General features: G+C 38.2%; 1 protein-coding gene across 4 annotated transcripts in view; it reads right to left on the reverse strand.

Moving 5' to 3' along the window:
- Positions 1-1362: 1362 nt before the first annotated feature.
- Positions 1363-26893, reverse strand: part of LOC131146912 (uncharacterized) — a 125112-nt gene continuing 99581 nt past the window's right edge. For 3 of the 4 annotated variants that reach the window (XM_058096757.1, XM_058096758.1, XM_058096760.1), the window contains 3 exons: positions 26237-26316; positions 15604-15785; positions 1363-1958 (listed from right to left, as the gene is read on the reverse strand). In XM_058096757.1, coding sequence (XP_057952740.1) covers positions 1830-1958; positions 15604-15785; positions 26237-26316 — 391 coding nt within the window. In that variant the 3' untranslated portion in view covers positions 1363-1829. The remainder of the gene's footprint in view (positions 1959-15603; positions 15786-26236; positions 26317-26893) is intronic. The other variant, XM_058096759.1, reaches the window with a different exon arrangement.

The following is a 26893-nucleotide window of genomic DNA, read 5'->3' on the forward strand; positions in this document are numbered from 1 at the left end:
GCCTATACTCCTCCCCACAAGGAGGAGAGGGTATACGTCCAACTCCAACTCTAGCTTTACTAGGTCCGTTACCCCCCTAAAGCCTCCCTTGGGGAGATCGAGAATTCAGGGGGGAAGAGACATGAACAACTCGTCCCTAGATTCCATTATCTTATCTCATCAAGACTAGAAGAGAAATAAGAATAGAAGTCCTATTATCGTATGTGATGTTCAAAAGTGCTGATGTTTCAATGTTCGTTCTCTTTCAAAGTAGATCTTAAGTCAATCAGTTTGTCGACCCGTGCACCCCATTTTGGGGCTATAATAGCAGGCTCATTGGTCCCACAACTTCTCAATGCTACTTTCTTTGACAAAAAGCACCCTGGCGAATTAAACCTCTAGTACCCACCTTGGGTCCTTCCGATATGATTGAATAAGACCAAACTCTCAAACCAATATTTAGTTGTGAAAATAATGTTTATTTTTTATTTATTTTTTTCAAAAATTACAAAAAAGTTTTAACTATTTTTTTTCTTTTTATAATATTTTTATAAAATAAATAAATAATAAATACTTTTCACACTATTTTCTTGTGGAAATTGTTTTTTGTTTACTTTTATTTTTTTCAATAATTACAAAAATGCCAACTTGATTTTCAATTTATAAAATTTATATAAAAAATTGAAAAACATATTTTCATTATATTTCTAAATTTCTAACTCTTGGCATATGAAAATATAAAATTCAGATGGTGAACTATAATTTATGTGAATTATATATGAAACTTCTTATAAATCCACAAATCCAAATTCAAACCCAAAATATATGATTCCAAATATTAGCTATATAAATTTTGAAAAATTGAAAAACAAAATTTCTAAAGTTATTTTAAAATCTAAAATAAAAAAAAAAAAAAAATTGGACATTCAAAATAACTCCTTATTTCCTACATTTTTTTTTAATGCAAATCTTGAAAAATTAATAATTAAGTTAATTTTTTTACAACTCTTTGAAAAAATAAAAATTAAAAAATATATATATATATTTTAACACTAGCCACCCCACTATGTAGTTCATATATCATTTTATTATCTCGCCATTAATCAACTTGATTTGAGTGTAATTTTGAAAACCATGCAAGAACATGTTCGAATGCAACCATGCTTGCCAACCTAGTGACAGCTTTTGCTGGGAACAACAATAGTTATCATTCTTGATGATGATTTAGGCAATTAACAATCTCCAGGAACTTCATGAAAAACACACCAATATAAAAACTTCTCATTGGCTTCTAATAGTTGGTACAGCCTCAAACTCGCTCTGAAGCCACCCTCAAGCAATACCTGCATATTCATATCAATCTTGGTAATAGTTAGAAAATGAAGTATAATGCCCCTGTGGGCTTCATTTCAAATAGAAAATCATAAGCCATGCTGTGTCAAAACCAAATTTAGCAAGAGCTAGAAAGAGGTTCCATTCCCAAGCAGCCAGCCTGATGCCAACAGTATCGTATTCATATAGTGTCACAAGAATGAAGACATTTCTCTTCTCCTTGAGAATCATGTGCTTCTATATAATACATTGTGTAAATTTCATGGAATTTATTCAGCATTGTTTATCCAAGCAACAAAGACGGACAGATGGATTAGAAGCTGCTTTCTGGATGAAGTTATTCAGCATCGTTTATCCAAGTCTTCACTTTTACTGCCTGTGCATTTCCTTTCTGAGTATGCTCTTCCTGGAATGTTGATTAGTAAATTTCATGGAATTGAGTACACAATAAAAAAATTTGAGTTACAAGCAACAACGACGGACAGATGGATTAGAAGCTGCTTTCTGGATGAAGTTATTCAGCATTGCTTATCCAAGTCTTCACTTTTACTGCCTGTGCATTTCCTTTCTGTGTATGCACTTCCTGGAATGTTGATTAAAAGCTCACACTCAACTTTGTTCTCTTTCAAACTCAAGTGTTCCTTGTCCTGAATTTAAATAGATTGCAAAATATCATGACGAATGAAAGAATCCTGAGCAGTGCTAAACCCAGAGTACAAAAGATGTGATGCAAATTCCCCTTGGTTTTCAGAGACCAACCCGACAATCTCACTCAACAATTTAAAAACATTTTAACTGATAAAGACTAAAGAATGACACAATAGCCCACAAGTTAAATGCAGACTGCACAAGGCTAATTCGTTATTTCTCTTCATATTCCATTACATGATCTGTCCTCATTAAATGAACTTGCTAATATTAATTGGCATTTTGTAGCCGGGAATGGATCCTTCTCAAACACCCCCAACCACAACCACCATTCCCAGTACAACAAAACCCCAAGTTCCACCAGGGGAGGGTGGGGGGGGGGGGGGGTGTGGATCTGAATTATTTGGTGTCCCTGTTCCATTCTGCATAATATATCCTCCAAAAGCAGAGTGATATCAAAATTCGCATTTAAAACTAAGGTTCAAGTTATCCCCTCCAATAGTCTTAACATTAATTTATTCATGCTCAAATCAGTATTTGGATATACTGCTCATCTATCATGATGTTCTGTGATATTTACTCTTTGGATGCAGTGTTTCTTAGTTGCCAACACTCTGATTAATATATCATAGCTAATATTCTTGAACATATCTGCACCCTGGAAAAATAATACTCAAGAGTACACTTAATTTTTACAGTTATTGATGCATGTAACCATATTTAAAATACATGGGGTTACCAACCATTAAGACAAAATATTTCAAACTCATTAGAGATTGAGTTCCTCGCATGCTTAGTGATTAATCATTTACATGTTACATATGGTGCGATGTCATGATAAAATATATTTATATTAAGTGATTATAAGCCATTATAATGTTACATGAACAATGTTGGTTAAACTAAACTTATAGCTACAATAGTCCAGAAATAAAATTGTGAGGTTTTTAAAGTTCAATTCCCAACTTATAGTGTAGACTCAGTACCTATACCAGATAGAAAATTTTCAATTGGATTAATTGTTAAAATAAAAAATTTTAGTACATTTTCATCAAATTGGGTAGTATGCTGTTATTTTTTCTTTTAGTTAATTATGAGGGGGTTTAAGCATTGTGCAGTATTGTCATAACATGCAGTGGCAGAGCCCACACATAGCTAAATGGGCTCAAGTGAAAAAAAAAAATCATAATTTTTAATATATATATTTCAAAACAAATTTTTTTTAATAGCAGCCAAATAAACATTATTAGTGACCTGTGGGAGCCAATTTAAAAAAATAACAAAGCTATAAGCTAAAAAAGAAAATTATAATCTTGTAGCTTACTCATATATCTTTTAAAGTGGATTAAAATTTTTCTTCATAATGCCCCCGCTCAAACACAGGTTGTTACTCTCGAAGTTATTGACTTTGGTTATAATACTAAATAATCAATAACACCCCCTCAAGCTGGACAACAAATATGATATGCTCATAGCTTGTTACAAATCTATGTAACCTTAGCACTGCCAAAGCTTTAGTGAAACGCAGTAAGTAGGTGTTCAAACTTCACATAAGTGGTCTCAATATGGCATTCAACCTCAACATGCTTCATTCTCTCATATAGAAGACCGGATTGGAGGCAATGTGATACCTGAATATCACACATTAACTCCATAGGCTCAAACTGCAGAAACTCAAGCTGCTCTTCTAACATGTTCTTCAACCAAACCAGTTCATGTGTAGCGTGTGTGCCATGGTCCTATAATCAGATCAGTACTGGGCGACAAGTACAACTGTTTGTTTCCTATTCTTCCAAGATACTTGGTTAGCATTAAAAAACACACTACCCAGTTGTAGATACTCTTTCACAGGGTGACCCAGCCCAATCTGCAACTTTATAATCTTGAATACGAGTAGACTCAATCTTGATACAAGAGACCTATTTCTGGTGCACCTTTAAAGCATTGTGTTAGGGTGTGACAATGTAATGGGGAAAATGGGGGAGTGAGATACTGCTATAATTGTATTTTTCAGGGATTTAGAATGAATATATGAATATCTGTGTTATCGCTTGTATGGTGATTCTCTTGTAGATGAATAATACAAGTAGTTCTTTTCATTGTGGTGTTCTGTTGCCTTGGATTATGATGTCTCTGATTGTTATAGTCTTATTCGGTGTATAAGAATATATTGCTCATGTGAAATCCTATTGTTCCTTGTTTTTCTTGAGTATTGAGACTCACCTGGTGCTCGTGCTTGCAGGCTTGAACGTGTGAGAGTTGGCTCACTTGTCGAGGGAGAGCTCTCAACGAGTGCCACACGGCCCTTACTTGAGTCCCATTTCGGGGGTCCGTGACAGTTGGTATCAGAGCACAGTGTGTGCGAGCACCATGCGTGGGATTAGGAGAAATAAGTCAGGAAGAGTGAAGCGCATTGAGGCGCTTGAGACAAAACTCGCAACCCTAGAGACAACGTGCGGTGACCTCCAAGGGTTGGTGGCAACATTGATAAAAGAGAAAGGCGGGTCAACAGAGCTTGAGGCCGCTGAAGAAAACCCTAGAGAAAATCTCCATGGGGTATCAAAAGTCGTAGAGAGACTTGAGGAACTTGAAAAATTCATTCCAAGTGTGAAATCCCTGGAGAAACGGCCAAGAGAGCTTGAGGCATTCCAGAAGAGTATCGAGCAGTTGGAAGCCTTTGAGAGTAGGCTACAACATATTGAGGGCATATTGCCATCTCTTTCGTCCGAACGGGGAGAGCCAATAGAGTTTGAGGCCTCCTTACGAGAGCTAAAGGATAATCTTGATTTCCTTACAGAAGATGTTAAAGTGTCCATTACTGCTTTGAAGGGAGATTTGAAGGAGATGGGCAATGTCCAAAGTGCGGTGGTCCAAGTCCAGAGGGATTTACAAGAGATCACTGCGAAAGTGAATGCAGTGGCACAGTTAGCCCGATGGCCAGTTGCACATCCAAATGAGAGTTCTCGATGGAAGGTACCGGAACCTAAAAGTTTTGGGGGTACACGAGATGCAAAGGAGCTAGACAATTTCTTCTTTGATATGGAACACTACTTCACGTGCTCCCGAGTGGATTTAGAAGTGGACCGGGTCAATATGGCAACAGTATACCTGGTTGGGGATGCAAAATTATGGTGGAGAACTAAATGGAATGATATTCAGCACAATAGATGTGTCATTAACACATGGGAGGGGTTGAAACAGGCGTTGAAGGCCCAATTCTATCCAGAAAATGTGGAGTATATTGCAAAGTGCAAAGTAATGGAATTGCAACAGACGGGCTCGTTAAGGAGTTATGTAAGGGAATACCAAGCCTTGATGTTGGACATTGTAGACATGACTGAATCGGATAAACTGATTCATTTTCTTCGGGGTTTGAAGACATGGCCAAGAAATGAAATACGTCGGCAAGGTGCTGGTGATCTCTCTTCTGCCCTCGCTGCTGCTGAACGGTTGGATGATTTTTCAGATACTTCTGGGAAGCGAAATTTCCCTACATCCGCCAATAATGATTCCCGTCCCAACAAAGTGTATAAGCCCACAAATGGGGGAAGGGATAAGGAGACAAATAGTTCTTGGAAAGATAAAAGAGCGCCCATGAATAGAGAGTGGAGGGGCGGACGAACAGGGGGTGGAGAGCGTCGACCGATCTCTTGTTTTCTTTGCAGTGGACCACATCGAGTGGCGGAGTGCCCCGATCGTAAGGCTTTGAATGCTATGAAGGCCCTTCGAGGGGAAACCGAAACCTCAACAGCAATTCCAGAAGAACAACCGAATATGGTGGGAGCCTTAAGATTTTTGGGGGCATTAGAGCGTCAAGTAATTAACAACAAGTCTCAGGAGAAGGGACTAATGTATGTGGATCTACTTTTGAATGGAAAGAAAATCAGGGCCATGATTGATACAGGGGTCACCCATAATTTCATTGCTGATTCTGAAGCTCAACGGTTAGAATTGCAAGTAGATAAAGATGTGGGCAAGATAAAAGCAGTGAATTCTCCAGCATTAACCACAGTGGGGGTGGTACCTAAAGTGGCATGCCAAATGGGATCATGGTCTGGAACAGTTGATTTCACTGTGGCACCCCTTGACGACTTTGATGTGGTATTGGGGATGGATTTTCTTAAAGTGACACGCTCAATGCCGATCCCAGCTGTGGATTGTCTTGTGATAATGGGAAGTGCACCTTGTGCGGTCCCCGCAGCCTACAACAATTTCGATGAGAGGAAGTTGCTTTCAGCCCTCCAATTCAAAAAGGGAGTAAAAAGGGGAGAATCTTCTTTCGTGATTCTACCAATAGTCTCAGAAGATGAAGAAGCAGGGAAATATCCACTTGAGATTAAGGAAGTTTTAGAAGAGTTCAAGGAGGTGATCCCGGAACAGCTACCCAGGGTTTTACCACCTCGATGACAGATTGACCACGAAATTGAACTTTTGCCAGGAGTAAAGCCGCCAGCACGTGCCCCTTATCGAATGGCGCCGCCTGAGTTAGCTAAACTTAGAAGGCAACTGAATGATCTTAGTGCAGCAGGGTTCATCCGGCCTTCAAAAGCACCTTTTGGGGCCCCAGTGTTATTTCAGAAGAAACAAGATGGTAGTTTGCGCTTGTGTATAGATTATCGGGCTCTTAATAAGGTGACCGTGCGCAACAAGTATCCTATTCCACTGATTGCTGATATTTTTGACCAGTTAAGTACAACTAGATATTTCACGAAACTGGACTTGAGGTCGGGATATCATCAAGTGCGCATTGTTGAGGGAGATGAACCGAAGACCACTTGTGTCACACGGTATGGAGCATTTGAATTTCTTGTCATGCCTTTTGGGCTAACAAATGCACCCGCTACCTTTTGTTCTCTAATGAATCAGGTTTTTCGGGACTACCTTGATCAGTTTGTGGTTGTTTACCTTGATGACATACTGGTTTTCAGCGCATCCTTAGAAGAACATAAAGATCATCTTCGAAAGGTTTTTCAAAAACTCAAAGAAAATCAGTTATATGTAAAAGGGGAGAAGTGTGCTTTCGCTCAAAAGCGTATTAAATTCTTGGGGCATATCATTGAGGAGGGCCAGATTCGGATGGATTCAGCTAAAGTAAAAACTATCAAGGAGTGGCGAGCACCTACATCCGTTAGAGAACTGCGATCTTTCTTGGGTCTAGCCAACTACTACCGAAAGTTTATAGAGGGGTACTCTAGAAGAGTTGTATTGTTAACGAATTTATTGAGGAAGGGGGTACCATGGGGGTGGTCAGAAGAGTGCCAATCAGCATTTGTTGAATTAAAGGAAAAGATTGTAGGAGATCCTGTGCTAATCTTTCCTAATGTGACAAAACCGTTTGAAGTGCAAGTAGATGCCTCAGACTTTGCATTAGGGGGAGTTCTCTTGCAGGAAGGGCATCCAGTTGCTTTTGAAAGTAGAAAATTATCGGGTTCCGAACGGAACTATACAGCACAAGAAAAGGAGCTTCTCGCAGTGGTACACTGTCTTCGGGTGTGGAGGCACTATCTCTTGGGGTCCAAATTTGTGGTAAAAACCGATAATGTAGCAGTTACTCATTTTTTGTCACAACCTGGACTAACGTCAAAACAAGCCCGTTGGCAGGAGAAGCTAGCTGAATTTGATTTTGCTTTTGAATATAAAGTGGGGAAGACGAATGAAGTGGCCGACGCTTTAAGTAGAAAAACTGAATTGGCAGCATTGAAAATCATCAGTCATCTATCAACTAGTAGGGTGGCGCTACCTTTGAAGAATCTTATCAAGGAACATTTAAGTACAGACCAGCAGGCGCAGTCACTAAGCAAACTAATAGACGAAGGGAAGACACGACAATTCTGGGTAGAAGATGGACTGATAATGACTAAAGGCAGGAGAGTCTATGTGCCTAAAGCTGGAAACTTGAGGAAAACCTTACTGAAAGAGTGTCATGATACGTTGTGGGCTGGTCATCCGGGATGGCGAAGAACTCATGCTTTGATTACACAGGGGTACTATTGGCCAAATATGCAAGATGATGTGATGAGTTATACTAAAACGTGCTTGATCTGTCAACAAGACAAGGTAGAAAGAAAGAAGACCTCAGGTTTATTGGAGCCATTGCTAGTTCCTGCTAGGCCATGGGAGAGTGTCTCTTTGGATTTCATTTCCTCGTTGCCAAAAGTAGAGGAGTTTGACACAATTTTGGTGGTGATTGACCGGTTCTCAAAGTATGCAACTTTCGTACCAGTCTCGAAGCCGTGTTCAGCAGAGAGGACAGCTCAGTTATTCTTCAAGCATGTGGTGAAATATTGGGGTGTTCCAGAAAGCTTAATTAGTGATAGGGATGTTAGATTCACGGGGGGATTTTGGGGTGAACTCTTTCGCTTGATGGGTTCAAACCTTAATCTTTCCACGAGCTATCACCCAAAGACAAATGGTCAAACTGAACGTTTTAATGGGATGCTGGAAGAATACTTGCGACATTTTGTTCACTCCAATCAGAAGAATTGGGTTACTTTACTAGACACGGCACAATTCTGTTTTAACTCTATGAAATCTTCTGCAACTAATAAAAGCTCTTTTGAGATTGTGACAGGTCAACAACCGACTCTTCCACACACTCTGGATGGTCCATACAAAGGAAATTGCCCAAAAGCCTACCAATTCACGAAAAATTGGTTGCAAAACATCGAAGTCATCCGAGCTCAGTTAGAAAAAGCTTCCAAGCGCATGAAGAAATGGGCTGACAAAGGGAGACGACCACAACAATTTGAAGCTGGAGATCTGGTTCTTGTAAAAGTGCCGCCGGAGACATTTCGCTTTCTTCGTGGCAAGGATAAAAGGCTGTTACGTCGTTACAAAGATCCAATCAGAGTAATCGAAAAGGTGGGACATGCATCTTATCGGCTTGAGCAACCCGAGTGGATGAAAAGCCACAGACGTCCAGTTCATCCCGTGTTTCATGTAAGCAATTTAAAGCCATTCCACACAGATGAAGCAGATCCGCACTGACAAAAATTAAGGAGATCAACAATTTCCAGAAGGCATCCTGTCACCAAAGAAGTCCAGGAGATCATTGCAGACAGAGTCGTCAATCTAGACGGTCGTCAACAACAATTTCTGGTTCAGTGGTTAGGACTGGGGGAAGAAGAGAATAGTTGGGAAACAGCAGACAACCTTCAGCATGCCATACAGAAGATTGAAAATTTCAGAAATTCGTAGTCACCGACATCTACATCGACATCAGAAGAGTGAGAAGGCCGTCTACAACACATCGACGAGGACGTCGATAAATTGAGTGGGGGAGGATGTTAGGGTGTGACAATGTAATGGGAAAAATGGGGGAGTGAGATACTGCTATAATTGTGTTCTTCAGGGATTTAGAATGAATATATGAATATCTGTGTTATCGCTTGTATGGTGATTCTCTTGTAGATGAATAATACAAGTAGTTCTTTTCATTGTGGTGTTCTGTTGCCTTGGATTATGATGTCTCTGATTGTTATAGTCTTATTCGGTGTATAAGAATATATTGCTCATGTGAAATCCTATTGTTCCTTGTTTTCCTTGAGTATTGAGACTCACCTGGTGCTCGTGCTTGCAGGCTTGAACGTGTGAGAGTTGGCTGACTTGTCGAGGGAGAGCTCTCAACGAGTGCCACACGGCCCTTACTTGAGTCCCATTTCGGGGGTCCGTGACACATTGCAATATATGAATGATTGTATCCCAAGTGGAGAAATTGGGAAGTGGCTCACAACAATTTTTGCAAAATAACGTTTCGTTGTGGGACTATAAGGTAGTTTAACATCCCAACAAGTTTTCACTGTCATCCAGGGCCAGCCAACAAATCCCCCTCGATGATGATTTGCTATTAGGATCCACAGTTGCATGAGTTTGGATCCCAACAGCTCAATCTCATCTAAAAGAACCAGAACATACCCCATGACAAAACACTCCCGTACAAGATGTGTTAGATTACCACATTACCAAAAATCTTAAGCTATTAAGTTGTGGACCAACAATGTATATCAAGCTTTAACACTCCCCTACATGTATAGCTCGATAGCACATAGAGAGATAGAGACACGATAGATAACACCCATTACAGAGAATACAATAATTTTTTAAACACCATAGAAGAAATGTAGACAACAAGACTAGAACCCAAGACCTCTTGGCAACCAGCTCTAATACCATGTTAGATGATCACTTTACCTAAAAGCTTAAGTTGTTAGGTTGTGGACCAACAATGTATCTCAAGCTTTAACACTCCCCCGCACATGCAGCCCAACAGAATATGGAGAGATAAATACAGGGTATACAATAAATTTTTTAAACAGCACACAATAAATGCGAGCAACAACACTAGAGCCCAAAACCTCCTTGTAACCAGCTTTGATACCATGCTAGATACCACCTTATCAAAAAGCTTAAGCTGTTAGGTTGTGGATCAACAATGTATATCAAGCCTTAACAATGTGCATACTTCTCAAGGTTTAAATTTCGATTTCAATTCATATGTCGAAGCTCCAAAAGGATGGAATATTGACAAAAATTTCGATTTCAATGTCAATTTCAATTTCAATTTGAAAATAATAATAATAATGGAAATCAGTAGTAAAGCATGAAACGCTTTTATGAAACTTAAGAAATGGTTAATAGACGTAATAATATTAGTTTTTGGACTAATATATTACAAGTTAAATACATCTATGTTGTGTATGAGGTGGAAAAGTTGTAATATAAGTTGTCTCAAATATATTTGTAAGATAGTGTGCATTAAACATATTTAGTTAGTGCAAATGAAATTCCTAAATCATTTAAATGTTATTTATTATACAACTAATGATAATTTAGACATGAATGGTTAGATAAAAAATGTTGTAAGTTTATTTTTTTCATATAATTTCAAAAGCCCTTGTTACAATTTTTTGTTTCAATAAAAAAATAAAATAAATTAAGAAAGAAATTTCACTTCACTCCTAAATCACTCATTTGAATTTGGAGGAGATTTTGTTCTATAGTTAAAATTTCGGCTAAAATTTCAAGATTTTGATAAATTTTGGATGATTCATTGAAAGTTTGATGTAAAATATGTAAAATGAAAATCGACTGCCATTTCGATTTTGAAGGTGACTAAAATCAAAAATTTCAACGAAGATTTTGTGGAAATTTTAGACCATGATACTTCTCTACATGAAGTATTTTAATGAACCCAAATCTTTAGCCTCAAACTTTGTCTGGAGCAACCGTTCTAGACTACAAATACCATAATTATAGGAATGGTTCTTTACCTAGGAATTGAAACAACAATTATAATGTTGTAACAATGTTTGGACGCACACAGGACAAGTAGGTCATACAATTCAATGATCATCATGATCGATGTGGCATAGTTTTGTTGGCTTATTACAAAGGCATGAGGTTTCCTCAAGTATAAAACAAATATTGTGTTCCCAATTTAATAAATATTATCAAGAACCGCAAGATAAGTACCAAAGGCTTGTTAAGGCTGGTCTTGACCCTAACTCCTACCATCCAAATAAAAAAATCAACAAAATACGACTAGCGATAGTATTGTGATAGAAAATAGTGATCTATTGCACATCATTTAAGGACAAAATCAAGCATGCACTGAAACTACCAAACCATGATCTAGGAGAGAATGTCCCTAGACAACAAACCAAATATTAGATATGTGGCTCATATTGAGTGGAACGCATGAACCGAAAAAGTATGGTGAAGGGACAAGGAAGGAAGTTGTAGGAAGAAATTGTCGACAGTTTGCTCTCGGTAGTTAACCCTCGACGGTTTCCCTGAAATCGTCGACAGTTTTAGTCTTCAGGATTGGAGGGAAACCGTTAACAATTTCAGTCTTCAGGATTGGCCTTGATATTAAACCGCCGACTATATTGTTCAGCGCAGATCACGAATTTTGAATTGAGAGATCAATAGATTGGGAGATTTGGAGGATTTTCCTCCGAGATTAACTACAGAAGTATTTTAGATAATTTCTAAGTACTCTATACGCATAGGATTTGAATATAAACAATATTTTGTAACCCTTGATGTAAGTTTTGACGAATTGATAGTGAAAATCAACCGCTTGCTCCTGTAGACGTAGGCACACTGCCGAACTACGTAAATTCTTGTGTCTTGTAATTTTATTTGCTTTCCTTTATTCTCTGTGATTGATTGTTTCGTATTGTTCATCATTGGTTGTTGCATTGCTTATTCCAATTTGATTTGTGGTTTCTGTTGCGCATTGGCATTCAGGCCAATTTGCACTACACCAATGTTGACTCCCCCTTAAGCAAGAAACCCACCTCTCCATATAGACAACAAGATCACCATGTAGGAAGGCATTATTCACATCCAACTTATTCAAGGGCCAATGACATGTGGCTAAGGAGATGAGAAGATGAACTAAGGCAAGTTTGGCAACTAGGGAGCATGTGTCTGAATAATCCAAACTCTATGAGTATATGCTTTAGCAACAAGACGGGCTTTTAGAAAAACCATCAAACCATGAGAATTGACATTCACACTATACTCCCAATGATAGCCAACCACAAACTTATCATCATGGAGAGTTACTTGTTCTCAAGTGGCATTTTCCTATGACACATGCATCTCTTCAACCACTGTAACTCTCCACCCATTAGAGATAGATTTAGAAAAAGCAAAAGTGGATAGAGTACTAAAACACGATGCTATTAGGGTGGCAAGAAATTGTAGCAAACAAAATTGGAGATTGGATGCAAAATACAAGTGCATTTACCTTTCCGAATAGAAATGGAAAATGAACATCTTTGGAAACTAGATCACTTGACTAGGAAACCAAAGGTGTAGCAGTGGAAGCTGGAGGAGGTTCTCTTCTCTTGAGTCACTGTCATGTGTACACCTACAAATTAGTATGATCCAAACAACTAAGGACTCAAACTAGATGAAGATGCAAGAAGATGATTGGATAGAGATATTAGGGTAGAATTAAAAGGTTGGGCATATAAGAGGATTCATTAAGATCAATAGGACTTAAATAATTACAATAGTATGGTGCAGACTCAAAAGGTAACATCAATAGGAACAATAAAGTGATGCTAGGACTATATCATCCCTTTTGAGTACATGAATAGCAAAGAAATATGCATTTGATAGCTCAAGGATCCAACTTATCCACCCTTGGAGCTAACAAATGGCAAATAACACACCCAAATTACTTACCTCCAAGGGTGGAAAAGTTGGATCCTTGTGCTATCAAATGTATATTTCTTGGTGTTGGCTTTTCTAGGTTTCATCTGTTTTGATAATGACAAACCAAGGCATCTAATTGTGTTATTGAGTATGTTTACAGGGATTAAGGTATTAAGCACAATAACAAATGCAAATTGGAAAGCCATGCAGCATACAAGACGATGATGCTTAACTATGAACACGGAGCATATTAAGACCAAGCTTGAAGACTATGAAGATATTTATGGAACTCATGAAGTCCAAGCTCGAAGAATTTAAAGAAGTTATTTCATGTATTTTGCAAATAGGACTTATATAAGTATACTATCATTGATTATGTGAAAAAGGTCATAGGTGACCTTAGTTGGACCTTGGGTACTCTATATTCCATCGAGAATCAATTTTAAGATGAGCAAAAATTATTTCAAAGTGTTGAAAATCATTTTAAAAATATGCAAAAATTATTTCAAAATGTTAAAATCATTTTTGGAATGAAAACCCCAAAACAAGTTTTTCAAAATTCCCTTCATGTTTCTGCCGCTGCATTGATGAGCAATGTTCTCGATCAATAAGTTCTCATCTTAAAAAATATTCAACATGAAAGTTATGGGATTTTCTCTTAGCTTTCTTTTGATACCAAGAACGTCCCATTTTGAGTTTTGTGGAAAAAGTTATGCCCAAAATACTAAAAGGTGTCCGTAGTAGAAAACCCAACATCCAGTCGGCCGGACCTACGCCTTGATCGACTGAACCTCTCAGGAAAGGCATAGAAACAGCCATAAAATGGCTAGTTTTCAAAATAATTATTTATTTTGAACCACCAACGGTCATAAAACGGCTAGTAGGCCATTTTGGCTATAAATACAAGGTCTTTAACTGGTTTTTGCTAGAGAAGGAAAGATATATACATCCATTACAAACATCCAAAGTTTTTGAGCCTTATTTGAAAAATCTTTTCAAGCACTTTGCAAATTCCTTGTTTATCTTTTCAAATGCTCACCTTCTAGAGTCTCCTTTGAGCTTCATTCATATTCATTTGGGAGTGTATTAGATTTGTGTTTCAAGTGTACTCACTCAATCAAGGAGCATTCATTGTACAACTTCTATTTTTATTTCTACAAACGACGGTTCGGGTGTGAATCATGCCAAGCAAGAAGATATTGCTTGGAGAGGTATCTCCGCCTATAAGGAGGGATTGTAAAGGCATCTCAACTTGTAAGGAGGGACTGTAAAGGTGTCTTCGCCGAGTGAAGGATGGAGGTGGCTCAACCTACTAAAAGGAGTGGATAGTGAAATCCTCAAGTGGTTTTCTTGAGGTAAGGACATAGGCGGGTATAGCCAAACCTTGTAAAATCCGGGTTTTATTCTCTCGTACCTAAACTCTTTTATTTCCGCACATTTACTTCTATACATTTTGGGATTGCCTTTACATACTTAGAACACGAGCATAAATTGAATTTATATTTGTTGTGAATATTGATTGGATTTGCGTTGATTAGATTGTGAATAAAATTATTTAAGTATTTGCTTTCATTTTTAAATACCCAAATCACCCCCCTCTTGGGATTACACAATTTCTAACACTTGGCTATTCATGTAATTGAATGTATATCTTATGGATGAGCTTCATCACTATAAATTACTTTGTGACACTTTTATCTCCTTGTAACAGATTGTACTCGAGAAAGAGATCATGCATACAAATATTATTACAAGAATATGACAATTTTACATAAATCCCAAACCCCCCCTACATAGATTTATGATGGACTTCCTATGGCACCTATGGTAGATCTAGTAATTGAGTTCTACATAAAGCTGTAAAATTAAGAACTTTCTTTTAATTTGAAAATAAGGATATTATAAAAATTTTATTTAATTGAAGGTTATTTTGGATATCTTAGTTATTTTTGGTCATTTATATAATTTTTTATTATTCAATTGTAGAGTAATTGTTTACCTATGAATATAGGCCTAAGATAGTAGCAATTAAGTCATTGCATGCTCAATTGAACTATTTTGTCTCTCAGGCATAACCTCTCTTCCCTCTCATTTACTTTCTTCACTCTTTTCTCTTCTCCTCCTTCCTCTATTTCTTCCCTTTCTCTCATATTCTTCTTCTCTTATCTCGTCTCTCTTTATTCTCGTCTCTCTTGATTTTCTTGCAAGACAAGGTAAATTCCAACCCATAATGGTCGGTTTGGTTTGGTTCTCTGGTTTGAGTCATCAAACCAAGTTGCAATCCTAATCAGATTTGTCATCATTATTCAATATTATGCATTCAACATATTCCGAAGATCAAAAGTGTAAGTATCTGAAGTATTTAAGGCACCAAAATAAATTTAGAGCACACTAAAATTGAAGAAAATATTACTCTTCTTCTGGATAGTAAAACATTATAGGAACAATAAGAAAGGCATACTCTAAAAGACAAACCTTTAAATTAGCATCAGTTTCTCCTTTGATTTTTGTTTGACCACTTCTCATGTCACTTATGATGACTTCAAGTTGTTTCTTAGCTTGCGATTTTATTGCACGCCTTTCAGCACACTGAGTTGCGGTAACATCAGAATGACACGCCACGCACAAAGTCCTCAAGTTCTCTAGCCTGCATTCACCTACATAAAATGGAATAGTGGATTTAGGAGACAGTCAGATCTAATTTCCTAAATAGATGACGATTTGAATTGTTGTAAAAAGAAAAAACATGAACCTCGAATAATGTAGGCAATCTTTACAATTATACACAAGACACCGGGCAAAGCTAAACATAGATATTAGTTACAAAAATTTTATTTGCATAATACTAATAAACTAACTTATAAATTTCATCTATTCTTATTGAAAATAGAAACTGTTGAATAATTGGGTAAAATGGACGACCTAAACTCAACAATAGGTCTCTCCCTCTATTTATAATATATGTCTAGTACAATAGGAATGACCATAATACCCTTACTAATTTACACTTATTACGAACCAAACTCTAACAATTAATAATAATGCTAAATGACTAAATAACCGTTTGTTAAATCTACAATGATTTATTTTCTCTCCCATTTTTTTGACATTGAAAAATATACATTTAAATAGAGAATTTCTAATCCTATTTTGGTAATATAAATATCACAGTAGTAATGGGCATTTACATCTCCAGCTACTTTCCTAAATCATCTTCTCACAGCTCACGCCAACACTCACCCTTACTAATTTACACTTATTACGAACCAAACTCTAACAATTAATAATAATGCTAAATGACTAAATAACCGTTTGTTAAATCTACAATGATTTATTTTCTCTCCCATTTTTTTTACATTGAAAAATATACATTTAAATAGAGAATTTCTAATCCTATTTTGGTAATATAAATATCACAGCAGTAATGGGCATTTACATCTCCAGCTACTTTCCTAAATCATCTTCTCACAGCTCACGCCAACACTCCCCCTCAAGTTGATGCATACAAGTCACTGATGCACAACTTGTTGAGTGAGTTGTGAAACTCTTTGCTTGATACCGCCTTTGTGGGTATGTCTGCTAGTTGGTCTTCGGACTTCACAAATGGAAATCGAATAATTTTTGCTTTCAGGTTTTCCTTGATAAAATGTTGATCCACTTCCACATGTTTTGTACGGTCATGTTGAACTGGATCATGGGATATTGCAATAGCAACTTTGTTGTCACAAAAGAGATCCATTTCTGAAGTAGCAGTGAAACCTAGTTCAGAAAGTAGTCTCTTAATCCAAAGCAGTTCACAAAGCCCTTTTGCCATTCCGCGGAATTCTGCTTCAGCACTGGAAAGTGCTACCACCTTCTGTTTCTTACTTCTCCATGTAACAAGATTCCCACCAACAAACATAAAATAACTTGAAGTAGATCTTCTGTCCGAAATATTTCCAGCCCAGTCTGCATCTGTATAGCCATTAATTCTTAAATTACTATTCTTTGAAAACATAAGTACCTTCCCAGGCGAGGACTTCAAGTATCTCAATATTTGGGTTACAGCATCCATATGATATTTACTAGGATTATGCATGAATTGGCTAACTACACTTACAGCATATGCAATGCTTGGACGAGTATGTGAGAGATATATAAGTTTGCCAACTAACCTTTGGTACCTCCCTTTATCTGTTGGTACTTGGTCTAAGTATTCTCCAAGTCTGTGGTTTTGAACAATTGGAGTATCAACTGGTTTGCACTCCAACATTCCTACCTCAGTTAATAAATCTAACACATACTTCCTTTGGGAAAGAAATATTCCTTGTCTAGACCTGGCAACTTCAATTCCCAAAAAGTACTCGAGTCCTCCCAAGTTCTTCACTTCAAATTCGGTGGCAACCTCCTTCTGTAATCTAGATATTTCTTCTTCATCATCTCCTGTAATAATCATGTCATCCACATATACTATCAACACAGTTACCTTACCCAATCTATGCTTCAGGAACAATGTATGGTCTGAGTTGCTTTGCTTGAATCCGTATTTCCTCAATGCCAAACTAAACAACCCAAACCACGCTCGAGGCGATTGTTTCAATCCATATAGTGCTCGTTGCAATTTACACACAACCTTGGTTTCAGTGGATGTCGTGTAGCCTGGAGAAAGATCCATGTACACTTATTCTTCAAGATCGCCGTGTAGGAAGGCATTTTTAACATCAAATTGATGTAATGGTCAGTCAAGGTAGCTGCAAGAGATAACAATACCCTTACAGTGCTCAGTTTTGCAACTGGTGAAAAAGTCTCTTGATAATCTACCCCATATGTCTGTGTATAGCCTTGTGCCACCAATCTTGCTTTGTACCTTTTGACCGATCTATCTGCTTTGTGTTTGATGGAGAATACTCATTTGCATCCTACTGCTTTCTTCCCTTTGGTGTAACGGAACTATAGTCCATGTGTTATTCTTTAGTAGTGCCCTTTATTGCCCGAGTCCATTTTGGATCAGACAAGGCTTCCTGAATTCCAACTAGAACTTGACTTGAGGAAAGTACGTGCACAAATGCTCTGAAGGGTTCGAATAATCTCCTGGTAGACACGTAGTTGGCAATTGGATACTTTGATCTTCGTTCTTCAATATCAGGAGAGTATCTATTCGATGGCTTGCCACGATTTTCCCTAGAAGGTAATGCATATCTAGTAGGAGTATTCAAGTCACTTGTATTTGAAGGCGTGTCTAGAGTGCTTACCTCAAGAATATTCTCAGGAGATGGGTTTGCAGATACTAAGGAAAGGGAGGAGCTTAATTCAATTTCCGAAGTCGTATTATTTCCCAAAGAAGATTTATTCTGCTCTGTAGGCCTATCCGGCCCTATGGGCTCAACTAGTCCTAGGCTTGGTGCTTCATATGTGGGCTCAACCAACCCTGTACTTGGTGGATTTGGTGCTTCATCCGCCACTGTTTCAATATTTGGCCAGTCATAGTGCAACCAATTATGCTCTTCATCTCGTGTCTCCCCCTGAAGAGAAGAATTAGGGGATGGGAAAAAAGTGTCGAACTCCAGGAAGGTAACATCCATAGTCACATAGATACGTTGGGTAGAGGGATCATGGCACCGATATCCCTTTTGGTGCACAGCATAGCCCAAGAAAAGACAACGGAGAGCACACAGATCCAGTTTGGTGCGTTGATTTTTGTGAAGATGCACATAAGACACACACCCAAATACTCGTGGAGGAAGCATTAGGGTTTTGGGTAGGGAGACATGGGACACCAGAACCTGGAGCGGAGTCTTAAAATTTAAGACTTTGGAGGGTAGTCTGTTGAGTAAATATACGGCGGTGGTCACCACATCAGCCCAATATCTAGGCAGCACATGAGCTCCATGTAGTAAAGCTCGTGCAGTTTCAAGAATATGGTGGTTCTTCCACTCAACTACGCCATTCTTCTGAGGAGTTTGAGGACACTATGTCTCATGAATGAGTCCATGGTGTTCGAAATAGGTGCGTAAGTGCTAATTAACATACTCACCACCATTATCAGAGCGGAGAACGCATAGCTTCGTTGAATACTAAGTTTGGATCATTGCATGAAATGATTGAAACATGTGTAACACTTCATCTTTATGTGTCATCAAGTATAGCCAAGTCATATGAGTACAGTCGTCAACAAAAATAACAAACCAACGAACACAGACCCAATAGAGATAGGAGAAGGACCCCACACATCAGAATGAACTAAAGCGAAGGGAATAGTGTTTTTCTTCATACTTAGCAGATATGAAGTACAGTGACTTTTTGCTAAGATGCAGGCATTACATTGAAGGTTAGACAACACCACATTAGGAAAACAATCAGGTAATAAATGTTTCAGGTAACTAAAATTTGGATACCCCAGACGTCGATGCCATAGCCAAATTTGTCGTTCCTTCCCATCACTCTGTATGTGATGAGCATGCCCCACGCTAACGTCTTCCATATAGTAAAGACCCCCCCTCCTTTTAGTACCACGCCCAATTATCTCCTTAGTATGAATATCCTGAAGAAGACAAAATATAGGATAAAATAGGACAGCACAATTTAATTCTGTAGTAATTTGACTAACAGACAATAATTTATGCAAAAGCGATGGTACAAGTAACATATTTGATAATTGGTGGGAAGGAGACAGAGACACAGATCCAGCCCCTGTTACCGAAGAGACACCCCCATTAGCATTTGCAACACTAGTGCGTCGTGGTGGAGATGTAGTAAAACCGGTAACTGCAAAAGTCATGTGGTTTGTGGCTCCAGAGTCAAGTAGCCAAGCACCATGATCAACATCACAAGAGGAGATAACTAAACCAAAACCAAATTTACTTATATCTGGGACGGATTCCGCATTTTTGAAAGACTCAACTATGGTGGAGGAAGATGTAGATTCATCGGTATGGGAATCTTATCAGCCATGGAGGGAGAGTGAGCAATTGTTAAGAAACTTTTCCCCAATAAAAAACCAACGTGAAAACAAAAAACAAGAAGCATGTAATAGTGACAACAGTACTGTCAAGCAATGTTTTTCACAATCCCCTCTCTATGAATTTAACATCCCAAATTTTCACTTTATTACAATACAACACAGCAGAGTAATTTCAAGCCACAGAGAAAAAATAGCTCCAAAAGGTATTCCTCCCAATTGCGCTTCTCAAATTAATGAGAACAAAGTACACACCCGAATTACGAATTGACTTCAAAAGTTAAACAAAAGTTGCTTCTTAGTTTGCGAAAGAGAAGTATAGGGTGACGATGGAGCAAATCAAACCTGATCGTGAAAAACGCTAGCGAACAACGGTGACGATGACGAGATCATCGTTGCGTCGAAGGGGCAAGAAAGCTGTCAAAGAGATCGGCGGCGAGGCGTAGTTGCGACAGCGATGGCGGGTGACGGCAATGGCAGTGATCTGGTGGTTTGCTATGGCGATCTCAGTGTTGGCGAGGAGAGACGACTCCGTGCTATTTGTCGAGAGGTTCTGAACCTGAAGGCGAGGGAATCAGGGATGCAGAGTTGTAAAAATATTATGGCTTCGGGGAGGAAAAAAAATATTCCTGCGCAGGGTGTCTGTCGTTGCCAGTAGCAGGGCTGGCGTCTTCGTCGCCTGGACGAGGGTTGGTAGTTTCTTCGCCATCGTCTGGTGGTTCCTTCGTCGGTGCCGCGGTAGCAGAGCTGGTGGTGAACAGATTCACCAGATAATTGGAGCAAAGGTCCTACGAACCTTGCTCTAATACCATGTTAAATTGGCAATGATTTATTTTCTCTCCCATTTTTTTTATATTGAAAAATATACATTTAAATAGAGAATTTCTAATCCTATTTTGGTAATACAAATATCACAACAATAATGGGCATTTACATCTCTAGCTATCTTTCTTAAATCATTTTCTCACAGCTCACACCGACACCATTAACACTCCCTTTCAAGCTGGAGCATATATATCATATGCTCCTAACTTGTTACAAATGAATTTCACACGAGCACCTCCCAAGGCTTTAGTGAACAAATCAGCAACGTGAAACTCGGACTTCACATGAGTGGTCATAATGAGTTTCTGTACAAGTTTATCTCGAATAAAATGGCAACGACTTCAATGTGCTTTTTTTGCTCATGGAAGGTAGGGTTCGAGGCAATATGATTAGCAGCTCGATTCTCACACATCAACTCCATAGACTGAGAATGTGGAAAACCTAGTTCTTTCAACATGTTCTTTGGCCAAACAAGTTCACATGCAGTGTGCGTCATAGCCCTATATTCTAACTAAGCACTTAACCACCAAAATTTGTTTCTTACTTTTCCAAGACACCAAATTACCACCGACAAAGATACAATACCCAGTTGTGGATCTTCAATCGGAAGGTGACCCGACCTAATCTGCATATGTATATCCCTGAATAAGAGTGTGACCCCGATCCTAATATACGAGACCTCACCCTCATGCACCTTTGAGATATCTCAAAATGTGAATTACCGCATCCCAGTAACTTGTTCTTGGGGAATCGACAAAGTGACTCGCAACACTTGTTGCGAAGGAAATTCAACTTTCCAACAAGTCTCCTATACCGACCTAGGTTAGGAAACAAATCACCCCTATCTAGCACTAACTTACTATTGGGATTCATGGGTGTATCAACCGGTTTGGATCCCAATAGCCCTATCAAGAACATACTTTCTCTGTGACAACATAATTCCTGTACAATATCTCTATACTTCCATACCCAACAAGCACTTCAATGGTCCCAAGTCCTTGGCCTAAAACTTACTCTGTAGGAAAAGCTTTAGGTCTTGGATGCCTTGATCATCATCACCAGTGATCACAATGCCATCCACATACACAATAAGCAAAATCCTGCTAGATGGAGTATGACGATAAAAAACATAGTGATGTACTGCACACTAATGAATGCCAAACTCAAGTACTACAACACTAAAATGACAAAACCATGCCCTAGGAGATTGTTTTAATCCATACAATGATTTTTTAAGTCGATATACTGAGCCTGACTCCCCCTGAGCAACAAATCCAGGTGGTTGTTCCATATATACCTCCTCACGAAGATCACCATGTAGGAAAACATTCTTCACATCTAAGTTCTAACTAATGTAAAGGCCAATGACATTTGGTGGCTAAAGAAATCAACAAACGTATTAAGGCAAGTTAAGCGATTGGAGAGAATGTGTCTAAATAATCCAAACCATAGACTTGAGTATACCCCTTAGCAACAAAGCGAGCCTTCAAACGAGCCATAGAATCATCGAGATTGACTTTCAGAGTGTACACCCAACGAAAACCAACCATAAATTTATCACAAGGAAGAGGTACCAAATCCCAAGTATCATTATCATGTAGTGCATGCATCTCTTCAACCATTGTCATCCTCCACCCAGAATGGGACAAGACTTCAGAAATAGATTTTGGAGGAGCAACGGAAGATAGAGTACTAACAAAACACAGTGATAAATAGGTGACAAGAAATCATAACAAACAAAATTAGAGATTGGATGTTGGGTACAAGCAAGTTTACCTTTTTGAACAGCTATAGGAGGATCAACATCATAGGAAATAAGATCATCCGATGAGGGAACTAGAGGCACAATAGTAGAAGCTAGAGGAGACATGTCCTCCTTGAATCGTCATGTGTATATCTGCAAACTAGGATGATCCAAGCGACGAGAAGAACTCAAACTGGGTGAAGATGTATGAGGATTGGACACGGATACTAGGTTTGGATCTAGAAGGCAAGGCAGAGAAAAGACTCATTAAGGCCAACAGAACTCAAGGAATTATAGTATCGTGTAGACTCAAAGAAGGTGATACCAGCAAAGACAAAACATCAATGTAAAGTAGGACTATAACATCGATATCCTTTTTGAGTATAAGGAATAGCCCAAAAAGATACACTTGATAGAACGAGGATCTGACTTATCCATTCCTAGAGTTAACTAATGGACAAAGGACACACAACTGAATGTACGAGGAGGAAAAGAGAACAGAGGAGCCTTAGGGAAGATAACTAAATATGGGATTTTATTGTCAAGGACAAAGGATGGCATTTTATTGATAAGGGACCAAGCTGTGAGCACAGCATCACCCCAAAAATTTTTGGGACATTCATTTGATACAATAGGGCACAAGTGACTTCAAGAATATGTTTGTTTTTCCGCTCTGCAGCCCCATTTTGTTGTGGAGTGTGGACACAAGAGGATTGATGAATTATACCATAGTTAGTCATATAAGTACTGAATTGGGTAATGAGGTACTCCTTAGCATTATCGCTACGAAGTATCTTGATTGACATAAGTCCTTATTTGGGAACAAAAGGCGCAAAAAGATATCAAACAACTCAGAACAATTTTCATTAAATATAACCAACCATCCTAGAGTAGTCATCAACAAATGTCCAACCATCCTAGAGTAGTCATCAACAAATGTAACAAAGTACCGAAACGCCAACTTTGATGTGACAGGATTAGAACCCCGAATATTGGAATGGACTAGCAAGAAAGGACTAACCACTCGTTTTTCAACCCGCGAAGCAAAGGGAACACAATGATGCTTGCCCAATTGACAAGACTCACATTTGAGATTAGACACAAAATTCAATGTAGGAACTAGCTGTTTCAACTAGTCCAAGGATGGATGACCAAGGTAAAAATGGATTTGAAGTGGTGTAGCTGTGACAATGCAGACAATGGGTGAAGAAGGTGACTCAAAGTCGTAAAGATCACGAGCCTCACGTCCTGTGCCACTTGTCTTTCTCGTCTTCAGAACTTGAATAACCACAGTATCAGGAAAGAATGTGATAGAGCAATTTAGTGACTTTGTAAGCTTAGTAACTGACATGAGATTGAAAGTAAATTTAGGAATGTATAAAGCAAAAGAAATAGAGATGGAAGGAGTAGGATTTACTGTTCCTATCCCCTTAATAGCAATAGTGGACCCATCAGCAAGGGTGACTATAGGTAGATTTTTTAAGATACTAGAGATCAGCACAAGATTGCCACAGCACCAAGAAACTCAGTCACAACCCCAAGAAAGCAACCCACAGCACTAGAACAATTGGAGAAGTGAACCACTGAAATTACCATGGAGAAATCACCAACTAAATTATATAATACTGCCACAGCCTCAAAAAAACAGCTTATAAGCACTGCCACTGCTCCAAGAGAGTCACCAATGACTATTACTAACACCAAACAACAACTAACAAATTACCACGAGTGCATGGTCACAATGAAGATTGGATCTTTGAGCAAAACACATGTCCAACAGCTTGATATTTTGATATATGGAAGGAATTAGGACATTAAATAAAAAAAACACAACAAATCCCACTATTTCAGACCCAATAAACTCAATAACCATTGATTGATAAACTGCTTCACGAAACATCAAACAACCATTCCTTGGGTCCTGCACATGAGCAATTTAAAAAGGTGAGATCTATGGGGAAAAAAAAACATCACGAAAAACTCCAATAACATGTTAATAGAGGGATTGGATCACTGCTGGATCATTTCAGCTCAAAACCATGCCTGAAAGTTGCTTCATGCGTCCGTGCATGGGGTCGGCCCTGGCAGCCTTTCTCCGGAGCATGAGGGCATGTGAGACACTGCCTGGAGGTGGGATTTCAGTGGGGGGCAGATCGGCAGACAGGGTGACTATGGTGTTGGTTTTGACAAATCTATAGTGGATTTGATGTTCTTGAACTGGCAGTGTCACCCCAGAAAATTCCAGTGACTGGTCTGACTTCTTGCAGCTGCTGGCTGTTTTCTAGGGTTATAACATCACTGAAAAAAATTTTATACTGATAGACATGCAGCGAAGTTTGGGTTTTAGGCTTCGATTTTGATGGTGGTGGTAACACATAGGATCTAGGTTTAAGAATCATGCTTTGATACCATGTTGAATAATTGGGTAAAATGGAAGACCTAAACTCAACAATAGGTCTCTCCCTCTATTTATAACATATGTCAAGTATAATAGGAATGACTTACACTTATTACGAACCAAACTCTAACAATTAATAATAATGCTAAATGACTAAATAACCATTAACAGAGACTATAACAAAGAAGGATATGAATGACAATTTTTAAACTAATGAAATTTTATACAAAATTAAACACATATATTAGTTGCAAAAATTTTATTCAACTTTTTATGCCTGCAATAGCTACATTTGCATAATACTAAAAAAACTAACTTATGAACTTCATCTATTCTTACTGAAAATAGAGACCATAACAAAGAAGGATATGAATGATAATTTTTAGACTTATGAACCTTTTATACCCACAATAGCTATATTAGAATAATAATAAAAAACTAACTTATGAATTTCATCTATAATAATAGAATATGTTTCATAAATCATAGAATTTTAGATATTGCAGCTTATGCACCACATACGTGTCATTACCGTGTTTTGTTTACAGCATTTTAGTTTCAAAATCTGGTAGTATTATGTCTATTATCATTTTACGAAGTTCAATTTTTTTTTAAATTGTTATGCTTTGCTACTTGATGAAAATAGGTGAATGGTAACAACAGCTTTCTTCTAGCCTCTCACACCTCTAGCTGCGATGGAGGGATTGGTAGGCACCACTGGGGTCGAATCCTCAAAACCCTGGCCTCCAAATCTTCACAACGCTAGCTGGTCTGGAGCCGAGCTCTAGAGAAAAATCTTGTCAAAGATAAAATGCCAAAATACACCCCCCCCCCCCCCCCCCCCCCCCCCAAAAAAAAAAAATTCAGAAATTATAAACATACCTCTAGCAGCCACAAATAACACTTGACATAAACATAAAATTAAATTTATATTGCAGAATTGTATCACTAATACGCTACATCATTTTTTTAAAATTGAAATTGAAGTTAAACATCAAAACGTCCATACTTTTGAAGCCTATAAGTTTTAGTTGAATCAAAATTTGAAACCTTGACAACCAGTCAGTCACTTTCCAACTCAGCTAAGTTGAGGTATGCATGCTAAGGCAAAAGTTTCTAAAACAAGTATAAACATGAGCAACATCTATCATGCAGATAAGTGAATCTTCGAAGAGTAAGTAATGAAGCAGAAAAATAATATCACCTCCCCCACGGTAAACAGGAACAATGTGGTCAGCATGCCATGCGTTGCCCTCAATTGGGCAATTGACAAGCTTGTCAAGCCTGCAGCACATAAAACAGTAACTCTCACAATTATGGCAAAAAGTTCAATTGGAATTAATAACATTTAGTGGCACTAGACATCTCAATTAGAAAAAATCTATTTCCATATAGTTCCAAGAAGCCTATGGAATGGTTGCTCACTGTGTAAAATTGCATGTACCACACAACCAAATGCAATTCGGGAACTCTTATTGTGAAAATCCAAAGAAGGTAAAGGACCACCTGGCTCCACTTAAAAAAAAAACAAATAATGAAATAGATCCATCCAATCCTGAGCTCAAATGAAGTAGGCGAGGAAAAGAGGTGGATGGAACAACATTCACCAACCATAGGTCTTTCCAAAAGCGAATTTCACAACCCCTACCCAATAGAAATTTAGTATGGGGAATAAAAGGCAATAAATTTGAGAGATGGCTTTCCATGGACATTTTGGAGAGCATCTAAGACCCGAATTAGTATCCCACCCATTCCCATCAAGCCCAAACTTTCCTTTTATGACATTACACCACAAGGAAGAAACCTATAAAGGGAATAGCCAAACCCATTTAGCCAAGATAGTCGTGTTTTTAGACACCAA

Source organism: Malania oleifera, chromosome 13, assembly GCF_029873635.1.
Source record: "Malania oleifera isolate guangnan ecotype guangnan chromosome 13, ASM2987363v1, whole genome shotgun sequence".
In the NCBI taxonomy this organism is placed as follows: Eukaryota; Viridiplantae; Streptophyta; class Magnoliopsida; order Santalales; family Ximeniaceae; genus Malania; species Malania oleifera.